Consider the following 23,312-nt stretch of genomic DNA (forward strand, 5'->3'; position numbering starts at 1 on the left):
GTATTGTGCATGTTACCATGGAAACTGCTATCATAATATGTATATAATACAGGCGGAGAACCCGTGAGAAAAATTATTTCTCACTGCAATGGCCGACTTTTCTCACTGCGTGAGAAATGTTTCGTTTTGAATGTATGTAAGTAGTGAGAGAAGTGGCACATTGTATAGCATCCATAGAAAATAGTATATTGTACAAGTGAAAAAAAGACATTTCTCACGAGCACAGAAGTTTGTTGGTACGAGTCGAGGCACAAGGCGAGTGCCGCAAATCAAGCGAGGGATAAATATGTCATTTTCTCAATGTGTTGTACATTGTACTTTTTCTATGGATGACGTTTTGTCAAAAGTTCAAACTTTAAAATTAAATAATTTAGGTGCTTTCGGTATATTATATGCATAAATTGAAATAAAATACATATACGTACATGTAGGTATTTAATATTCTTAAAATTTATATACCTATTTATTTAAAATTCTAATTAACAGTTATTTTTGAACAGTTTTGAAAGGTAATTCCTGGTATGTTTTGATTCAATACATTTTACCAGGGAAACGGTGATCATATATGGAAAACCGTAGGAGAACCCGTGAGAAAAAATATTTCTCACTGCAACAGCCGACTTTTCTAACTGCGTGATAAATTGTTCGTTTTGAATGTACAGTCTTGTATGTAAGTACAGTCGGAAAAATGAATAAATACCCATAAACGATCACATCAATCACTTATTTTGTATTTGCTGTCTTTTTCTATAACAAACATTTTTTATTTATAGAAAAAGGACAGCAAATATAAAATAAGTGATTGATGTGATCTTTCATGGGTATTTTTTCATTTTTCCGACTTTAGTGAGAGAAGTTGCACATTGTATAGCATCCATAGAAAATGGTATATTGTACAAGTGAAAAAATAGACATTTCTCACAAGCGCAGAAGTTTGCTGAGATTCGAGCCGAGGTACGAGGCGAGTGCCGCAAATCAAGCGAGGGAGAAATATGTCATTTTCTCATGTGTTGTACATTGTACTTTTTCTATGGATGCGTTTTTGTCAAGAGTCAATCTTTAAAATTAAATAATTTAGGTGCTTTTAGGTATATTATATGCCCAAATTAAAATAAAATACATTTACACATATGTAGGTATTTAGTATTCTTAATATTTATATACTTTATTTAAAATTATAGCTAAGAGTTATATTTGAACAGTTTTGAAACGAAATTCCTGGTAAGTTTTGCTTCAACATATTTTGTTTGACAACATTAATTGTGTTTGTATTGTGCATGTTACCATGGAAACTGCTATCATATGTATGTAATACAGGCGGAGAACCCGTGAGAAAAATTATTTATCACTGCAATGGCCGAATTTTCTCACTGCGTGAGAAATGTTTTATTTTGAATGTATGTAAGTAGTGAGAGAAGTGGCACATTGTATAACATCCATAGAAAAATTTTTCCATAAAAACATTTCCGTACAGTTGTTTTTCGTTTCCAGGCAACGGCTATATATAAGGAAATATCGAACTTTTCTTTCAAAAATGTTTAAATTCCTGACCGATTTTAGGAAAATATTTATTTTCCTAACTAGTGCGGAAAGTGATACTTTCACGCACGAGACTGCCGTTGACCCGAACGACGCGATAGCGGAGTTTTTATGAATATTAAATACCTACATGTATACATATTTTATTTCAATTTATGCATATAATATACCTAAAAGCACCTAAATTATTTATTTTTGAAGTTTGAACTCTTGATAAAACCGCATCCATAGAAAAAGTACAGTGTATAACACATGAAAAATGACATATTTCGCCCTCGCTTGATTTGCAGCACTCGCCTCGTGCCTCGGCTCGTGCCAACAAACTTCTGCGCTCGTGAGAAATATGTCTTTTTTCTCACTTGTTGTACAGTGTTATACTATTTCATAACGATTTATAAATATACGGTGAAATGATTAGCCAAAAAAAAAAGAAAAGAGAATTTAACTTTAATACAATGTCTTTCTTTTACATTTTAGTAAATTGTAGTTGGTTTAATACAAAAATGTTGGTTTTAGTAAATATCCCAATGGCATCCTGTATGTATGGCTGTTATAGTCTAAGAGCTAGTGAACCTTTTGACTAACGGTCGTCCTGTAAGGCTAAAAATTTGTAGAGTGATAATTCATAGCACACCAAAGCTAAAAACCATGACCTGGCAGGCCTCAGCGGTGCACGTGTATCTACCAGGTGAATCGAAAAGTGCAAATTTAGGGGGTAAAATAAACTTTCTCCTGTAAGGTTTAAATTTAAGTATGTGTTTGAGTAAGTCATTTAGAAGAAATGTGTACAATGACAGGCGATTCTGAAGAGCATAAGACCTTGCCAGGCGAGGGGAAAGATTAGGGGTTTTTATTAAAATTATTCTTTTTGCATCGAACAAATTTTTTTTAGGCTTTTTGAATCATTCCAAACAGAAAAGGTCCTTAGTTATTTTTCTCTTAAGTTAATAGTTTTTGTTATATAAGCGATTGAAAATTTTGAAAATTGCGAAATCGGCCATTTTTAACCCAAATCGGACATTTATCTAAAAATTTCAATATTGGCAAGGTACGCAGATATTCCTTAAACATTGATTGATGAAATCCCGAAGAGTTTTTTGCAATAAAATAACGAAAACCGCTTTGTTTTTTTAATTGCTAATCAAGCGGGCGCTACACTGTAGTATAATTGAGGACGTTTGAGCTTGCATAAATTCATTATCTCGAGAATGGGCAAATTTGAAGAGAAATCCTCAGACAGGTCGATTTTTATTTTTGAATTAGGACTTTTTGGTATATATATAATACTAGTGACGTCATCCATCTGGGCGTGATGACGTAATCGATTATTTTTTTAAATAAGAGTAGGTGTTGTGTGATAGCTCATTTGAAAGGTTATTTAATTCTCTATTCAGTAATATAAACATTAACATAATTATTTATACAGGGTGTACAAAAAAATTTTTTTCTTCTATTTGTCAAATTTAATCAAAGTTAATTTAATAAAAAAATTTTTTTTGTACACCCTGTATAAATAATTATGTTATTGTTTATATTAGTGAATAGAGAATTAAATAACCTTTCAAATGAGCTATAACACAACCCCTACTCTCATTTAAAAAAATCATCGATTACGTCATCACGCTCAGATGGATGACGTCACTAGTATTATATATATGCCAAAAAGTCCTAATTTAAAAATAAAAATCGACCTGTCTGAAAATTGCTCTTGAAATTTGCCAATTCTCGAGATAATGAATTTATGCCAACTCAAACGTCCTCACTTATACTACAGTGAAGCGTCCGCTTGATTAGCAATTAAAAAACAAAGGGGTTTCCGATATTGTATTGCAAAAAACTCTTTGGGATTTCATCAATCAATGTTTAAAGAATATCTACCTACCTTGGCAACTTTCAGATTTTTAGATAAATATCCGATTTGGGGTTAAAAATGGTCGATTTCGCAATTTTCAAAATTTTCAATCGCTTATATAACAAAAACTATTAACTTAAGAGAAAAATCACCAAAGACCTTTTCTGTTTGGAATGATTCAAAAAACTTAAAAAAAAATTTGTTCGATGCAAAAAAAATAAATTTAGGAAAAACTCCTAATCTTTCCCCTCGCCTGGCAAGGTCTTATGCTCTTCAGAATCGCCTGTCATTTTACACATTTCTTTTAAATGACTTACTCAAACACATACTTAAATTTAAACCTTACAGGAGAAAGTTTATTTTACCCCCTAAATTTGCACTTTTCGATTCACCTGGTAGATACACGTGCACCGCTGAGGCCTGCCAGGTCATGGTTTTTAGCTTTGGTGTGCTATGAATTATCACTCTACAAATTTCTAGCCTTACAGGACGACCGTTAGTCAAAAGGTTCAGTAGCTCTTAGACTATTACTTTATTCGACTGGAGTGGGGTGCATTATTTATTTTCGAGTGAAAATCACAAACGAGCAAGTTTTAATATTTTATTAATAAAATAAATTCTCATCAAATGTTGTTCGAATCAATCGACTCTTTCCACTTTAATTAAAAAACGGGGATTAGAAACAATTGTCAAAGGAGATCGTCTTGAAAGGAGTAGTCTTTGATAAAAACGAACTCTGTAGCTTTGCTTCTAAGGTGGTACACAAAGTAAAGCGAAACAACTGCTGCGATTACCTAAAAATAATTAAAGTAAGTTAATTAAAAGTATAGAAAGCAACTTCGATTTTTTAGTATAATGAAATAGTATCTATTAATAGAATGTAATAATCCTAATAATGAAATAGTATCTATCAAAAAGCCAACGATTAATTGACAGACTACAATTTAAGTAGAATATAGATTAAGAAAACAGGTAAAGAGGAACAAGTGTACTTTTTAAGTCTGTAAAATAAATAATTCCTAGCTGACCGCTTTCGGCTTAGAAAGCCATCTTCAGAGCTATGCTACAAGAAAAAGGTCGCTAATGAATAATTGATCTTAGAATTCAAAAGTTTAACTTACGCCAAAAAGTTCAAAATACCACTATGAAGAGAGATGGATCGCATGTACGATATAAAAATACTTCTATTTCTTATGCACTTTTTTTTTAATGATGGAAAAAACCTTGTCTGTCTGTTGAAAAATTTGCTCAATTTTACTGTTGGTTTTTGTAGCCGGAAAAGTTAAAAACATCAAATACGAGCACAAAGGACTTTCACACAAAAATTACATTATATATAACGAATATTTGATTATGGTAAGGTCAAGAAACCCTAACATCTGAAGTGTACGGTGTCAGCATGCAGAATGGTGGCATGATGGAGGATTTTAATGACAGCAGACACAGACAGAGTGTGCTCATAGAGGTATATATTAACATAGAGGGAGCCCACCTTCCGCGCTTCCTGACGACAAGATCTCAGGGCACTGGTTTGCTGCATCTCCTTCTAACACATTGTATCGAGAATCTATAATGACATTCAGTGTGAACATAGGCACGGAAGAGGAGGACAACTGTAGCAGCTTTACTATGCGTAAGAGTGAAACAGTACTAATCCAAATAAAAAAGATGGTGTCGTCACTTCGCTCTGAATGACACTCTCTCTATGCTAATATTTAACTCTATGGGTGTGCTCGTTAAGGTGCTTTCACTTTTTCTCATATCAAGTGACAGTTGACATATGACATTTTAGCAATTAAATTGAACAACTCTTTAACAAACTCTGTAGTTACATAAATCTGGTTTTTAAAAAATAATGAAATACATATTGAGAAAAGACTTAAGGTCCAAGATAAATCAGTTGACAAGTTATCCTTCAAAAACTGAACTCGAATCTTTTTTTTTTTTTAATTAATACAGGATGTAAAGAAACTTGATGGTGAAGTTTTTTTTTTAGCCATCAAGTTTCTTTACATGCTGTATTAATTAAAAAAAAATCGAGTTCAGTTTTTGAAGGATAACTTGTCAACTGATTTATCTTGGACCTTAAGTCTTTTCTCAAAATGTATTTCATTATATTTTTTGAAAACCAGATTTATGTAACTACAGACTTTGTTAAAAAGTTGTTCAATTCAATTGCTAAAATGTCATATGTCAACTGTCACTTGATATGAGAAAAAGTGAAACCACCTTAACGAGCACACCCTGTCTGTGTCGGCTGTAATTAAAATCCTCCACCATGCCACCATTTGCCACCATTCTGCATGCTGACACCGTACACTTCAGATGGTAGGGTTTCTTGATCTTACCATGATCAAATATTCGTTATATGGAATGTAATTTTTGTGTGAAAGTCCGTTGTGCTCGTATTCGATGTTTTTAACTCCTCCGGCTACGAAAACCAACAGCAAAATTGAGCAATTTTTTCAACAGATTTTTTTCCATCAGTAAAAAAAACTGAATAAGAAATTGAAGTAATTTTATATCGTACATGGGATCCATCTCTCTTCATAGTGGTATTTGCGGTAGAGCATGCAACGCGGGGCCAGAGAAATTGACCTGAAGGTCAACAACCAGGTTTTTAACTTTGCAATAACCGGTTTTACCGGTTGTTTTTGTCCCGGTTATAACCGGTTTTTTCTTTTTAAAGTAATAACCAATGAAAAACCGGATAAGTTATTATACCTCTGAAAAAAATATTGAATTCAGAGAAAAAATCTTGTTTGTTGTAAATTCATCAATATTCTTGATACGTTTAGTGTTTATATTCGTTAATGACTCTCACACTCCCTAAAATAATTATTTTTAAGAAATGTGGTAGGCTGAATTGGCAATTTTTATGATATTACGAATGAGCACGTCTTTTTTGGTGAATTAGGGCATTCTATTAAAAATAAATATAATATTATGCATATTAAAAATAAGTATATCAATCAGCTGTGCAATCATAATTAGTTGTAATTGTATAGATGCTATACACAAACGAGAATCCTCTTCATTCCTCCGTTCCTCTCTATCTTGGACATTTTGCATCCATTTTTACCCGGTGTGTTTCTTCAAATGTGTCCTGAGAACTTCCATTTAAGATTGGCTACTTGAGTTGAGACGTATCTCACTTTTATTTTGTTACGGATTTTGTGTCTATTAGCCAAACCTTAGATAAACTAGAGGCTCCACCAGCAAGCTAGTATTCGAATACTTCGATTTAAGCTCTCGAGATATCTCGAGAACTTTCAGGAATCGAATACTAGTTGATTCTTCGTATTCAAGAACACCATCACTAGAAAAAATTGGGAAATTTTGCGCTCTAGCGCGCACAAAGTAGAAATTTTAAGCTGACCGAAACCGTTTTCCTATTTTTGATCCCAATTGGCTAGTTCGAACTTCCAGTTTCACCTTCCCTATCCCACTACGCAATACTACGACATCGATATGGATGTTGGAGTATCGAAAACTAAACTGCAATGTAAATGTAACGCTGTAATCTGTTGGGTATTGGATATTGATTCCTAAAACCGAAAACCGGTTTTTGTAATAACCGGTTTTGTTGACCGGTTATAACAGCTAGGCTAAACCGTAAGTTAAAAAAACCGGTTTAACCGAAAACCGGTGTTTTGTCAATAACCGCCATCCCTACAACAAAGATAAGACCAAGTACATGGTAGTTACCAAAAATTCAAGACAAACAATTCAATAAAACATTTCAATAAATCAATATAATTTCGAAGTTGTCAAAGAATTGAGATGTGAAGAACAGTTATGAAAAACATCTAGCAGCTAGAATCATGTCAGGAAATAGAGCTACTAGCGACAATACTAAATACTTCCTAGCGACAATATTTAAATCAAAATTGCTTTAAAAGGCAGCTTAAACAAAGGTAGTATGGAAGTATGTAAACTTGGACATTGAACCAACGTGAAACAACAAAAATTATTAGTCTTAGGCCCGGTCTTTTCACCTCCGAATAAAAGTTATTCGGAGGTTTATTTGACAGATTTACATGTAATCTGCCGGATAAACTTTCCAATAAATAGTTATTCGGAGGTGAAAAGACCGGGCCTTAGAACGGAAGATCCTCAGGACGATCTTCGAACCTTGTAGATACGATTTAACAGAATTGGACAAATTAAATATTTTGAAACCAAACCATAACCCTACATTCACATTCACAAAAACTAGCGAGTAAAACGAAAAATCATGTTGTTTATCACACACATATTTATTTTCAATTTGCTAGATTAAAAATTCGTTCATTTACCTCTGCAACGGACAGTAATGTTATTGATACTCCCAATACACGTTGACAATGCTTAATATACTTAAACAGTTCATCGTTGCAAGGCACATCAAAAATGTCAGAAGAATCTGTCTTGTGGCAACTTTTTGGTATTGTGTCATTCCAGTATTCAGATCCATTAAATCCACAGCATTTTAGCTGAAACATACAAAAAATTAAATTTCATCAAAAATAAACAACCATTTTCAATTTCGTTGCAACACAAAACTACAGCAGCATTATACTCTAGTTCAATCAGAGAGTGCAGCAAGCACCTCTACTGGTTTCGAAACTTATTAGTCTCTCATCAGGACGCACATATGCTGCTCTCTCTGACCCAACTAGGACAAACCCCGGCGTGAAGTTACGGATTGCAACGAACGAAATGGCAGGGATGCCCTAGCGTCAACTGCTAGCAAAAGACTATATTTTCAATCTAATATCACATAAAACAACATTAAAAATATTACTCTACATCCCACCATGAAAACAATGGGAACCTTCACTGGTTACTCCTCCGAGGTTTCTAACATTTGCAAATTTTAGACTTTTAATTAAATTTCAATTTGGATGGTGAGATAACTATAACGGTACTACAATCACAACAAAGATACACTAGACATAAACAAACCAAGACGCGATGAATGTTACAATGTATATGTTACGGCAAAAGTAGATTGTGTACAATTGCCAGATTATCTGACAATTGCCAGATTGTGTACATTACCGGTAATTGTATAAAATTACCAGAATCAACGGTAAATGTAGGAAATATTCTTTAAAAGCCTTTTATTTCCTACTTTTACCGGTAATTGTATACATTTCCCAGAGGATCTTGGTTAAAATAAGAAATTCAAATTATAACGATCGCCACGCAAGCGGAATTCCACAATATATAACTGTAGAAATCATAACAATCTATTTGGATCTGTGTGAAACTTGCCAGAAAAAATCTAAAGTTTCCAAAAGAGGTTCAGTAGTGAAACCTATACTGTCAATAAGAAATAAATAGTAGATGTCAAATAGATGTGATAGATAATTATGCAAGCCCAAGTACTTAGATAATGAATTCAAGTTCATTTTTGTCTACCAAGATCACTTAACAAAATTTGTACAATAATTACGGCCGTTGAAAACTAAACGTGCAGAAGAAGTTGCATTAGTTCTTCTTGACCTATTTTGTGCCTTTGGAGCTCCTAGCATTTTTCAAAGTGACAATAGACGAGAATTCTCCAACATAGTTATGGAAGAACTGAACTCCATGTGGAAAGATTTGAAGAGAGTGCACGGTAAGCCAAGACATAGTCAGTCACAAAGATCTGTTGAACGTGTGAGTAAAGACATTAAAAATATACTAAGTTCCTGGTTGGAAAGCAACCAAACAAACAAGTTGTCAGAGAGTATTCGATCTGTACAATTCGCCAAGAACCGAGCTAGCCCTTCTGGTATCAAGTGCAGTTCATATGAAGCTATGTTTGGGGTTCCTGCCAAAATTGGTTTCAAAACTTCATCACCGCCAGAAGAGGCTCTAGAAATTATTTCGACTGAAGAAGATTTGGAAGTAGAGGAAACCTAGTCACGTCCTGATTCTGAAAAACGTGAAGAGGCAGAAGTGGATGAACCAAATCAGCTTTTAAGAGTTTGCCATGTCACAACAAACAGCAAGTAAGTGAAGTAGTAGTATTAATCCAGATACAAAGCTCAATTCTGGTTAAACAAAATGTCTGTTGTTTTTAATTCAGTTCAATAAAAATCACACTTCTTTAACAGCTGTTGGAATTTATTGTTTTTATTTCACCATTTTACTTACTTTTACCGCTGGTCTTTAGTAATTGTTTACAATTACCGGTAAAAGTAGATAATTGAAAACAATTTCCTACATTTACCGTCGATTCTACTAAATATATACAATTACCGGTAATTGTATACAATTATCAATTATCTACTTTTAGTATAGTGATCACTGTATAGTGATTTGTTAATGGTTCTCTGAACGGACTTATACATTTATGCGGTAGAATTAGAAAGTACATTTATTTTGCTTAGGAGTTAACAATAAGACGTTTACAAATGATTCTTAATGATTCTTAGAAGGAGAGACGATAAATACGATGGTTGAGTTTTAGAATATAAGGTTTTTTGTTAAGCATGTAGAAAACCAAGAGTAATTTTGGTGTCTCCTGGAATTTGATAAAACGGAAAAGTTGTATACAAAAATAATCTGTTCTTGAGAAATAAAAGTATGGATGTAATGTGTAGAGAGGATGTTTTGTTATTGGCGAGAAAGACGGATGGAAGGGGAAGAGAATGTTAAGTCTGAGTTTGATGAGGAAGAAAGTTTCACTGTGTAAAGAAGATCTGAAGAGACCAGTCCAGTTTTTGAAAAGTAGTAAGTTTGTGTAAAGCGGTGAAGTTGGTGGCCGTGATAAACAGAATCGTGTTGAAACAAATCGTTGATCGAGTTGAGAAGTTCAATCTCCTCGTGTCCGAAGAGATTCCAGTTTTCTGTCTGGAACGAGTAGCCGGGTTATATCAATTTTGCAAAAGATATCGAGCAGAGAGAAAATTGAGGAGAGATTAGGAGCGAGTGCTGTTGTTTATTTGTAAAACAGTTTGTACGAGAAGGACCGTCATAGCATCCAAGGAGCACGTGTGCCAGGATTACACAATCCATAAGAGGAAGGAAAGAAGAGAAAAAAGGCTAGTCAGATTATTTCTAAAAAGGAGAGAGTGTTGTTTACCACATACCATATTTTTTTTGTTATTGAAAAGGTCTACAGCATAACATAGTCTTTAATAAATTCAAAGAATAAATAAGTAATCTATTCAAAAGGAGAAAATTAAATTTTGTTTTTTTTTGTATAATAATAAGTACAGTCTACCGAATCATTTAAATAAAAATTTTTAAAAAAAGGAGATAGCAGAATTAAAGAAAAATTTATTAGATAAGAAATAGTAACAACAAAATCGATTTTAGCATTCATTTAAATCTTATATTTATGGTATTTTGGATATATAAATAATATTTCGAGTTTTTATATGACATTGAGTGTATTTATTTTCCCTCTTTTGTCCAGGAAGAAGTAAACAACCAGATATCTAGAAGCCACAAACTAAAGGTAATAGATTAAAATAAATTAGCCCTGAGAATAAATCTTATCTGGAGAATTATATTTAACTTTGGTTTTGTTTCCATAAGTAGTGATTAATTTAATTGGTTAATTAATTGAAATTAGAATATTCTGATTAATCTCAAAACAGAGAGAAAAGGTACAGCATAACAATATATACATTTTAAATCCGTAATCACAATTTATATCGTTCATACATTGTAAATCATGATTCGGTGGTGCTCCTCGTAACATTCAACGTGTGTTGATTTGTTTATTTCTAGTGCAGCTTTATTGTGATTTTAGTATAACTAATAATATTTCGATTAGCATTCTATTAAACTCTTGTGCTTTTTCGAGAATTTGTCATAGTATGAAGCTCTGGTTCAACTATTAAGTACTATTAACCTGGTACCATCTTTTTGTCTTCTTCCAGGTCCACTTTTACCATTTACCTTCCTTTGGAGAATCAGTTGGAGAGTAAACAAGAACCTAACCTAGGAAATCCTAACCGAGCTAGTACCAACAGCAGAATAGTAGTCAGAATACTGACTGTAAGCTAACACTTTACATACTGAAATGTTCACAAGATAGATCCTTCAGAAGAGCACGTTTTTAAATTATTCCTCTACCAAAAACTTTCCAGAATCACAAAAATGTAAACCAGGACAACAAATTTAACTAATTTTAATGTGTATAATGTGTGCTGTCGGAAAGTTGGTCGAGAACACTTCGTCGACGGAAAATTGGTCGACAACATTTGGTCGACAAACAATTGGTCGAATGCACAATTCATCGAATGGACAATTCGTCGACGAACATTTGATCGAATGGAGTTTTCGTCGACAAACTGTTATTTATCTTTATGATAAAGGGATTAATGGTGACAAACGACGGGTCACTGGAATATTGTATTATACATTTTATTTTTTTTGGGTTTTGTTAATTTTTTTTCTAAATTTTAATTATTTTTAAATTTAATGAAAAAATTGGCTGCGGTGGGAGAGTAAACAGCAAATATAAACCGATATTTTAATTAGTGATGTTGTACCGTTCTTCTTTTTGGTGTCGGCGTACTTGCGAACGGAGCATTTCCGGACAAGTCAAATTTGGGGCACTTGCGGACAAGACGAAATATGCGAGATGCTGAGGTCAATAAATTGTTAGGAAATCGACTCAATTCCGTACAATTTTTTCGACTGCAAGAAAAGTTATACGTACCTATTAAAAAAAAAAGAATGTGTGTGTACTTTGTACGCACGTAAGAAGTTATTCTTCTATTATATAATTTCAACGAAGTAAATATACTTAACAGGTTATTTGTATTTTATTTAAATATTAAACTAACTTTCTTATCTACCACTTCCAAAATTTTTTTATTAAAACAACCAAAAACTAAAAAAAAATATGAATCGTCCAAGATTGGAACCCGCGACCTTCCAATCTCTGGCCCAACTCTCTACCAACTACGCCACCGAGCTTCTTTAAGTGACACGTAAGTTTCGGATATAATTACACAACACGGTGACAAATAGACATATAAAAATGTTATACCTACATAATATTTTATTATCTTACTACAGAGAAAGACAAATCCAAAAATTATAATAAATAATACATTTACTAAAAACACTAATATATTCTTTTAATGACTTATTTGCGCTAATACAGATACATACATACCTATCTTGAAAGATTAGCAACGATGAACTATTACTGTCTGTGTGCGCATGCGCGCAGATTTATGAAATTTTACTCTCAATCGCGCCTAAAGAAGAATAACTTCAAAAACAAAAAAAATTGAAGTTATGTACACTCGACTTTCGGGTCCATAAAAATAGATGTTTTGTAAAAGCCTCAGATGTGCGTGTGAATTTTTTGTAATTTATAATTTAATTGCAAACCAACTTAAAAAAAAATAAAATCGAAAAATTGACGTTTTTGGATGTGGGGAAAGGGGAAGGGGTTGTGGGCTAAAATTGCGGTGTGTCTTAATTTTAATTTTTTTAATCACATAGAAAGTAAAAAAATAAAAAAAATATTCAGGCTGTATCGACCTCAAAAAATATGATTAGACCTGCAAAAACCCTTACAAAACTTTTAAAAAACTTGGTTTTTGGGATGTTTAAAAGTGATTCGCCCAATTTTTTAATATCATAAAATACTCACTTATTTCAAATTATACATGATCTATCAACAAAATCTTGAGTTGATCTATTTTGAAGTCTATAAAATGGAGAAAGTCCCCAAAAACCCCCTAAAAAAACGGTTTTCCGGATTTTTCAAGATGGCCCAGTTGACGGGAAAATCTGAAAAAATCAGATAGATAGTTTTTGATAAAATACACAAAATGCAAAAAAATTGGACCTGCAGCCATCTTAAAAAAAAGTTATAAGTTTTAAAAAATAAAAAAAAATTGAGGTTATGTACACTCGACCGACGAGGCCATAAAAAATGGACATGTTTTATGAAAGCCTCAGCTATACGTGTGAATTTTTTGAAATTTTTAAATTAATTTCAGCCCAACTAAAAAAAATTAAATCTAAAAATCTAAGTTTTTGGCTGTGGGGGAGGGGTAAGGGGGATGGCTAGCTAAAAATCCGCGTAATCTCATTTTTTAATTGCACAGAACGTAAAAAAATGAAAAAAAAATAATTCTGGTAGTGAGGGCATTTTGTCTATCTTAACGGGGGGGGGGGTGGGGGTATCCTTTGCATTTTCTATCGTAAAGTGTCAATGGAAAAAACAATATGTATTTTAATAGAAGGGACTCAAAAATGTCATTATATGCCATTATAACAAGTTATTTTGATTTTAAACAAGTTTTTGATCACATTTTATAATGTAGAAAACGTTAAAATACCGTTTTTACATTTTCCTCCATTCCCAAAATACGTCATAATCGATTTGGCTGAAAATTTTCCCAGAGATAGCCAAAACATAGTACTTTAAGTAGTTAGAAGGATTTTAATTATATTACAATACTAAAAAAGTTACATGCAATATCAGACTCAAAAGTATATTAGTCCAGTCGGGATAGCATTAGGCCTTGCATGCCGAGCTGCCCAAACTTTCATTTTTCTAATCTTTAGGGAGGTCAATAGTAGCCTAATAAAATTTAATATCGCGAATGAATTCCTCCGTTACGTTAGCCGCCATCTTGATTTTTTTTTGGAAAAGGAGAACCGTTTTTGCTTAATATCTCCACCATTTTTACTTTGCGACAAAAATGGTAGGAACTGAAATTGTTCCAAATAAATCGTATTTTTATTACAATTTCTTTTTAACAATTTTTGTCGTGAGGTCGATATTTTCCGAGTTAATTGTACTTACAGTAGACTCTTATATTTTTGACTATGATATTGCATGTAACTTTTCTGGTATTGTAATATTTTGGCTATCTGCGGGCAAATTTTTCAGCCAAATCGATTATGATGTATTTTGGGAATGGAGTAACATGCAAAAAAACAACGGTATTTTACCGTTTTCTACACTATAAAATTTGATCAAAAGCTTGTTTTGAATCAAATTAATTTGTTATAATGTCATATAATGACATTTTTGAGTACCTTTTATTAAAATATAAATTTTTCCATTGATACTTTACGAGAGAAAATGCAAATTTGTTAAATAAATACCAAATCACTGTAAAATCGCTTAAAATAACATTTTGAAAAAAAGAGAAGAAGATTTTTTGACCTTAAATCTCTTATTTTTACGTCCCGCAGAAGATATACACCAAGTTTCAGAAAAAAACGGAGATCCAAAAGTTTTTTTGATCCAAAATTGAGTGATTTGAAATGGAATCACCCTAATACAATATTCCAGTTCACAAAATAAAAACCAACTACCCGTCGGTCGTTTGTCACCATTAATCCCTTTATCCTAAAGATAAATAACAGTTTGTCGACGAAAATTCCATTCGATCAAATGTTCGTCGACGAATTGTCCATTCGATGAATTGTGCATTCGACCAACTGTTTGTCGACCAAATGTTGTCGACCAATTTTCCGTCGACGAAGTGTTCTCGACCAACTTTCCTAGACCCGTATAATGTGTATGTGGCTTTACTTGATTGAGCCTAATCGATTCTTCCTCCTTCCTGTTTATCAGTTTGTTCCTGTACTTGCTGAATATGGCTCGTGTTGGGCTGAAACGCGTCCAATATTTGGACAGCAAGGATATTAGTGCACCCTATGTAAACCACAGCTGAATCTTATGCTTGTACGTCGCAGTGTTGCCATACAGTTTTCTTTATGTTTTTCATAATTTCAATCAATGTTAAATGTACCTACAAGAACAATAGAATAATTTTATAAGAACGTTTACTTCTCCGTCATTATACCAGGTAGAATGACAAATGAGGTGTCAAATGAAAAAAAAAAACTTTACTTTATTGGTGTTTCAAAACTCTTTTTTAATTTATTATAATCATGCATCTGTTTGATTTATCTATTTATCTACTTTTTTATACCGATTTAAATTAACTTCGATTTAAAAACATTTTTATAGTTTATCTTTATTGACCTATTTTATTTATCAGTTGATCTCCTTTTTTATAACAATTTTAAGGTAACTTTGATTTAAAATGCCTCTTTTGAGCTTTTTGTATTAAAAAAACTTTATTTTATTGGTGTTTCAAAACTATTTTTTAATTTAATATAATTATTTATCTACTGTTTTATAATTAACATCCCTCTTTTGAGCTATTTATAAAAAAAACAAATAGTTGGACTTCGTCCTATTAGACGAAGTCGTAATTGGACAACTTAGTCCAAGGTTTTCACCCAAAGTAATCGAAAGTAGAACTGGAAGTCGATATTTGGACCCTTCCTGTAACTTTGCGTTGATTGATATACGATTTTACTAATTTTGAGTCATATTTACTAAACTGTGGGTCATAATTGTTTGAACAGAAATTACTTCAAAATCGAAATTAAAGATTCAAACTCGACTTTTCAATACGCTTCGATTGATGTGTTACATGTATTTCTGCGACTATAATAGTTTTAAAGTTTTGAAACATCAATAAAGTAAAGTTTTTTTTTATTTGACACCTCATTTGTCATTCTACCTGGTATAATGACGGAGAAGTAAACGTTCTTATAAAATTATTCTATTGATCTTGTAGGTACATTTAACATTGATTGAAATTATAAAACAAATAAAGAAAACAGTATGGCAACACTGTGACGCACAAGCATAAGATTTAGCTGTGGGTTACATAGGGTGCACTAATAGCCAAGCTGTCCCAAATTTCTCACCTTTAATACCAACCTTGGTTTATAAGCTTTCATTTGACACCTCATTTGTTATTCTACCTGCTATAGTGACAGAGGTGTTATATCCGCGGTCGGACGGGCAGGCGGACAGACAGCCTATGTCAAACTTCTCACCTTTAGTACCATCCTTGGATTATAAGCTTTCATTTGACACCTCATTTGTTGTTCTACCTGGTATAGTGACGAAGGAATTATATTCGCGGTCGGACGGACAGACGGACAGACATCCTAGGTTAAATTTCTCACCTTTAGTACCATCCTTGGATTATAACGTTCTTGTAAAATTATTCTATTGTTCTTGTAGGTACATTTAACATTGATTGAAATTATGAAAAAATTAAGAAAACAGTATGGAAACACTGTGACGCACAAGCATAAGATTCAGCTGTAAGTTACATAGGGTGGACTAATAGCCAAGCCGTCCCAAATTTCTCACCTTTAGTACCAACCTTGGTTTACAAGCTTTCATTTGACACCTCATTTGTTATTCTACCTGGTATAGTGACGAAGGAATTATATTCGCGGTCAGACGGACGGACGGACAGCCTAGGTCAAATATCTCACCTTTAGTACCATCCTTGGATTATAAGCTTTCATTTGACACCTCATTTGTTATTCTACCTGCTATAGTGACAGAGGAGTTATATTCGCGGTCGGACGGACAGGCGGACAGACAGCCTATGACAAACTTCTCACCTATATTACCATCCTTGGATTATAAGCTTTCATTTGACACCTCATTTGTTGTTCTACCTGGTATAGTGACGAAGGAATTATATTCGCGGTCGGACGGACAGACGGACAGACAGCCTAGGTTAAATTTCTCACCTTTAGTACCATCCTTGGATTATAAGCTTTCATTTGACACCTCATTTGTTATTCTACCTGCTATAGTGACAGAGGTGTTATATTCGCGGTCGGACGGACAGACGGGCAGACAGCCTATGTCAAATTTCTCACCTTTAGTACCATCCTTGGATTATAACGTTCTTGTAAAATTATTCTATTGTTCTTGTAGGTACATTTAACATTGATTGAAATTATGAAAAAATTAAGAAAACAGTATGGAAACACTGTGACGCACAAGCACAAGATTCAGCTGTAAGTTACATAGGGTGCACTAATAGCCAAGCTGTCCCAAATTTCTCACCTTTAGTACCATCCTTGGATGATAAGCTTTCATTTGACACCTCATTTGTTATTCTACCTGCTATAGTGACAGAGGAGTTATATTCGCGGTCGGACGGACAGGCGGACAGACAGCCTATGACAAACTTCTCATCTATAGTACTATCCTTGGATTATAAGCTTTCATTTGACACCTCATTTGTCATTCTACCTGGTACAATGACGGAGGAGTTGAGTTTACAAACAGACATACAAGACGGACGGACGGACGGACGGACAGATGGACGTGGATAATTCAACGTTGTCACATTTTTTCAAAATTGGTGAAAACAACAACATAATAAACTTTACTTAATTGGTGTTTCAAAACTACTTACTTTTACACATTATACAATATGACCAGGTTTCTAGCAAGTTAAACTTCACAATGATTTAAAATAATCAAGTAAAAACCTATCTATACATAACATATTAATAGAACATACCTAAAATACACAAATGATACATTTCACACACAAATATATAATATCACAAAAAATTTTAAGGTGATAGTATGAAAAAATAGAGGTACGGCAACGGTGTTACATATCATGCTCGGATCCAATGCCAAAATCTACAGACATATTAGGGTGCACTAATTGCCCAGCTGTCCCAATATTTTAAGAGGAAACAGTAGCGATCAACAGGTAGCGAAAACGCGTTCCAAGATTGCGGCTGTTATTTTGAATATTTTTTCGAGATATTTGGCACACGTATTCGTAATATAATAAAGAATGGCGGTACAAATCCCAATTTGAAAAATATATTAATATGTGGAAATTACTCTGTAATTAAATACAATATTAAAAAAACGAGCCTGTACCGCCATTAAGAAGAACAAAAAAATACACTTTCTTCAAATAAACTTTTTATCCGATGCCTAGATTTTATGTCATTTTGGAACTACTAAAATTATTTCATTAGTAGTTCCAAAATGACACAAAATCTAGGCATCGGATAAAAAAGTTTATTTGAAGAAAGTATATTTTTTTGTTCTTCTTAATGGCGGTACAGGCTCGTTTTTTTAATATTGTATTTAATTATAGAGTAATTTCCACATATTAATATATTTTTCAAATTGGGCTCTGTACCGCCATTCTTTATTACATTACGAATACGTGTGCCAAATATCTCGAAAAAATATTCAAAATTACAGCCACAATCTTGAACCGCGCTTGTTGCTACCTGTTGATCGCTACTGTATCACCTTTTAAGCCGGCCACTTACGGTACTGCGATATCGTCGATGATATCAATTCTGTAATATTGCAGAAGACAGGCTCTGTGGTAAAATTGAACCATATAGTTGTATGTGCGGTCAAACACGATTAAAATGTTTGCCAATTAGTTGAATTCGACAAAATTGAACGACGCCCCAGTACCGTGAGTGGCCGGCTTTAGAGGGAATACTTCATTACCTCTAGACCACATTTGAGATAAATGGATACTTCCTTTTCTAGTAAGCAGTTTTTAATTAAAAATATTCAACGTTTAATATTTATTTAAATTCATAATAAAACAATTTTAGTTTTTTTTGTTTTGTTTTTTGGCCTTGGTTTGAAAACAATTTTATCTTTCTAAGAATCTCAATATGTGTTCACGTGAATAAACTAATTGTAGTACTAATGCTTTTTTATATAAAAAATTGATAAATCTTATCAAATTCATGAAAAATAAGATATTTATATCAACTACCACCAGTGATGTCTGGTGCGGGAGGAATACGGAATATCTCCCTCCCTAGAAAAAGTATGTATACAAACAAATGTATTTCATATTTTCATATTTCGCATTCACACTTTTTTGTTAAAACTTCATTCACTTTCCGGTTAAAACTTTATCTAAGTAATATATATTTACTTCACCGAATTACAAGTTACAAGAATTATATTTCTTTTAAGAGTCAGTAAGACATTTGGGGCTGATTTCATAGCGCCTGTTAAAAGCACCCGATTACCATGAAAACGACATGCAGTAATTAGAATATTTTCGAAACTCATCGCTATACAGACACGGAACTTAGCCGATTATATGGGCGTTCGGAAAGAAAACTTAGTATTCTATTGGTTAAGTATTGTGCGTAGATAAGTAGTACTTAAATAAATTGTTTTGTATTGACAAAGTTAAATTGAAGTTTTAAGAGGCTACAGTAGCGATCAACAGGTAGCAACAAGCGCGGTTCAAGATTGTGGCTGTAATTTTGAATATTTTGTCGAGATATTTGGCGCACATATTCGTAATATAATAAAGAATGAGGAATTTGAGAAAAATATTAGAATGTGGAAATTACTCTGAAATTAAATACAATATTAAAAAAACGAGCCTGTACCGCCAATAAGAAGAACAAAAAAATACACTTTCTTCAAATAAACTTTTTTATACCATGCCTGGATTTTGTGTCATTTTGAACCTACTAAAGTTTTTTATTTCTAACAAGAAATCGAACATATTATAACTAATAAATAATTTGGCAACATAAAGAAATTGTCACTGTCATTTTGGCAAACCTGCGTCAGATTTTCTCTTATCTGTTCTGTTATCTTTATCGATATCTGTTCAGTGCAGTAGTGTATTATCTTAAGAATTCGTTATTGTTGTTTCATATGAAAGTAGTGTTTCTTTGAAAAAATAAATTGTGGGTAGATTAAAGTTAGAGTGCTTTTGTCGCTCTATGAACTAAATAAAATAAGACGGCTCTTGTTTCGCTTCACAACGAAATTATTATTTATTATTATTATTTCGTGCAAATACCCATGTTAACATAAAATTTTTACCCATTTTGGTTTATTTTTATAAATATTTATTTACTAATAACACAATTGTTTTCTATTACTTCCATTTAGCGGGCCTATAAGTTATTGTCACATGCAAGTTATGTCAAACAATCCCGAAGCACTGTTGCCAAAGTTTCGCAAACCTTACGAAAAAAGGTATCATACTATCTCCCGAAGTTATATTGACGACGCGCTACTGTATGCTCTTAAGAAATCATAATAAGGGTTTGTAAATTATTGAAACTAAAGTTGTGATTAAGCCACTGTTACAATTATTAATCTAACATTCGAAAAATATTTCGAATATTATGAATTATTTTTAAAATAGACTTTCCATTTTATGGGAGCAGTATTACTCCTCGTTTGGGCCGATTTAAATGTTCATTCTTTATTTTACGACTTCAGTTCAGTTCTGTGTTTGAACCGACTCGGACATTTATGAGTGATCTTTTAGATTTTTCTTTGTTGTGATAATCCTTGTTGGATTTTTCTCTTATAGGCGAAAAGTCAATTAGGTCATGGATAATGCCTATATTCCAAGTGTTTCTGTAGGCCTTTTAAGTTGCCTAATAGCCTAAATGTATATTGGAGATCTCACCTGTTACTGGTAAGATTTTGGTTTTGGAGTTTTAAATTTGAGATTCCTCTCTGAGGATATTTTTAACGTTTATTTCTGGTATTCCTATATTGAGGAGGTTTGTTAGGATTTGGTTTGGGGGATTTGGATTTTCATGGTTTGAACAGATTTATCCTGTATTGAATACATTTCATATGGTTAGCTGCGACCTATCTACGTGGCATCTGTTAAGAATATGGCAGCTTTTAAATTAAGTACAACACTAATATAATACCATACCATATAATAATGTAACAACAATTTATTAAGCAGATGGTATTTTTCCTTAACCCTAGAAGGACCAAGGAGCGTTAAGAAGTATCCACAACATTGCATTACATACGATTTTCTAAATACATTTGTTCCTAAAAATCTCAAATGATTAGTAGTTGTCGGCGTACTACTGCCCTATTAGATGGCATAGTTAGCATTTCTGTAATTTAATTCATTTCCTCATACTTTTATAAAAACTTGACAGTGGACTATAAAAATAATCCCCTTGAGACAAGTGGATTATTCCATCCCTCAACACCATCCCAAAACGGAAAGGGACGATATCATTCATGTGTCAAATTAGCAAAATATAAAAGAAAAAAGGCCAATAAGTGGGCAAAAACAACCATAGTTTGTTCAAAATGCAAGTATGTATGCGGTGGTAAACACAGCAAGAAATCAAAAATGTTTCTGTATCCTACGATGAGGCCAATTCTACTGAAGCCGAAGACTCCGAGTAAATTATAAATTTGTATCTTTTAACACTGTTCCATGAACGTGTAGGAATAATATAAAAGTGTTATTTTTAAAAGATGAAGTTAGTTTTCAATCCTAATAGCAAAATTAATAATATTGAAAATATTAAAAATATTACTAAAAGATTTTTAAATTGAAAATTTTTAATATTTTTAATATTTTCAATATTATTAATTTTGCTATTCGGATTGAAAACTAACTTCATCTTTCAATTACCAGATGACGCTAGTCACCTAATACCTTCACTTGGATGGGTATGGAGAACAGTGCCTACGTTCTTTCCGATGAGGCTCCAATAAGAGCCTAAAATCGCGATTCAGAGGACTGGACTGCGCTCCATATTCTAATTGAAAAGTAAGATTGTTTTGCCTTCGCATTGCAACTGAATAAAAATGGTATACATTTTTATTTTATAGTCGTATTACTCCGTAGAGTAACCAGGTGCATTTTCCGTTGGAACTTTACCGAGCTGCAGACGGGGGATGTGAATTGCATAGTGTAGAATTCCTTCCCTTTATCTTCACTGCAGCATCCATTTGGCTTGCAAATTGTAGAAGCCTTGGAGGTATCACCAGGGAAATGTACCAATAAGTTTTCAATTTAAAAATCTTTTAGTAATATTTTTAATATTTTCAATATTATTAATTTTGCTATTAGGATTGAAAACTAACTTCATCTTTCAATTGCCAGATGACGCTAGTCACCTAATACCTTCACTTCGGTTGCAATGGGTGGGAAAAACTCTCGACGCTAGTCAATTGGGGTATGGAGAACAGTGCCTACGTTCTTTCCGATGAGGCTCCAATAAGAGCCGAAAATCGCGATTCAGAGGACTGAACTGCGCTCCGTATTCTAATTGAAAAGTAAGATTGTTTTGCCTTCGCATTGCAACTGAATAAAAATGGTATACATTTTTATTTTATAGTCGTATTACTCCGTAGAGTAACCAGGTGCATTTTCCGTTGGAACTTTACCGAGCTGCAGACGGGGGATGTGAATTGCATAGTGTAGAATTCCTTCCCTTTGTCTTCACTGCAGCATCCATTTGGCTTGCAAATTGTAGAAGCCTTGGAGGTTACACCAGGGAAATATACCAATAAGTTTTCAATTTAAAAATCTTTTAGTAATATTTTTAATATTTTCAATATTATTAATTTTGCTATTAGGATTGAAAACTAACTTCATCTTTCAAATGCCAGATGACGCTTGTCACCTAATACCTTCACGTCGGTTGCAATGGGTGGGAAAATCTCTCGACGCTAGTCAATTGGGGTATGGAGAACAGCGCCTACGTTCTTTCCGATGAGGCTCCAATAAGAGCCGAAAATCGCGATTCAGAGGACTGGACTGCGCTCCGTATTCTAATTGAAAAGTAAGATTGTTTTGTCTTCGCATTGCAACTGAATAAAAATGGTATACATTTTTATTTTTTGTTATTTTTAAATTAGTTTAAATAAAGAAGCACTTTTTTGATTAATTTATGTGTGGAAATTTATTGATCCTCCTTGGTACTCGCTGTTTCTACTAAAAGGTTGGTCCTGCGAGGGTTAAACTTTACTTGGAGAAATTTTTAACTTCAACTAAATGGTGATAAAAAGGTTAATCTCCGATAAAAACAGAAGAGTTGAGTTTCATCATTTTACGAAGTAGGCTTTCGGTAAGTAGGTAGGTACCTACTTATTTATTTTGTTGTATTCTAGAATCAGCGCCTTCGTGAACAAAATTATCACCATCCGCCAATGGATACTTGATATAAAGCGAAAAAGTAAAGTAATGTTTCACGTCTCGTTTTTTTTTTAATTCAATGTAATTCGATTGCCAAGTTTATATTCCGCACTTATCTCAGATGATGACTAGCTTTTTGGTATTTTATATACGTTTAATCTTTAAATAAAATTTGATTGACA

The 23,312-nt window shown here is 33.1% G+C and overlaps 1 protein-coding gene across 2 annotated transcripts in view; it reads right to left on the minus strand.

The window, feature by feature from the left end:
* Positions 1-3,978: 3,978 nt before the first annotated feature.
* The window catches only part of LOC114349233 (leukocyte surface antigen CD53), a 65,403-nt gene continuing 46,069 nt past the window's right edge, over positions 3,979-23,312 (minus strand). For both annotated transcript variants that reach the window (XM_028299607.2, XM_028299601.2), the window contains 2 exons: positions 7,690-7,866; positions 3,979-4,185 (listed from right to left, as the gene is read on the minus strand). In XM_028299607.2, coding sequence (XP_028155408.1) covers positions 4,081-4,185; positions 7,690-7,866 — 282 coding nt within the window. In that variant the 3' untranslated portion in view covers positions 3,979-4,080. The remainder of the gene's footprint in view (positions 4,186-7,689; positions 7,867-23,312) is intronic.

This window comes from Diabrotica virgifera, chromosome 3, assembly GCF_917563875.1.
Source record: "Diabrotica virgifera virgifera chromosome 3, PGI_DIABVI_V3a".
Taxonomy (NCBI): Eukaryota; Metazoa; Arthropoda; class Insecta; order Coleoptera; family Chrysomelidae; genus Diabrotica; species Diabrotica virgifera.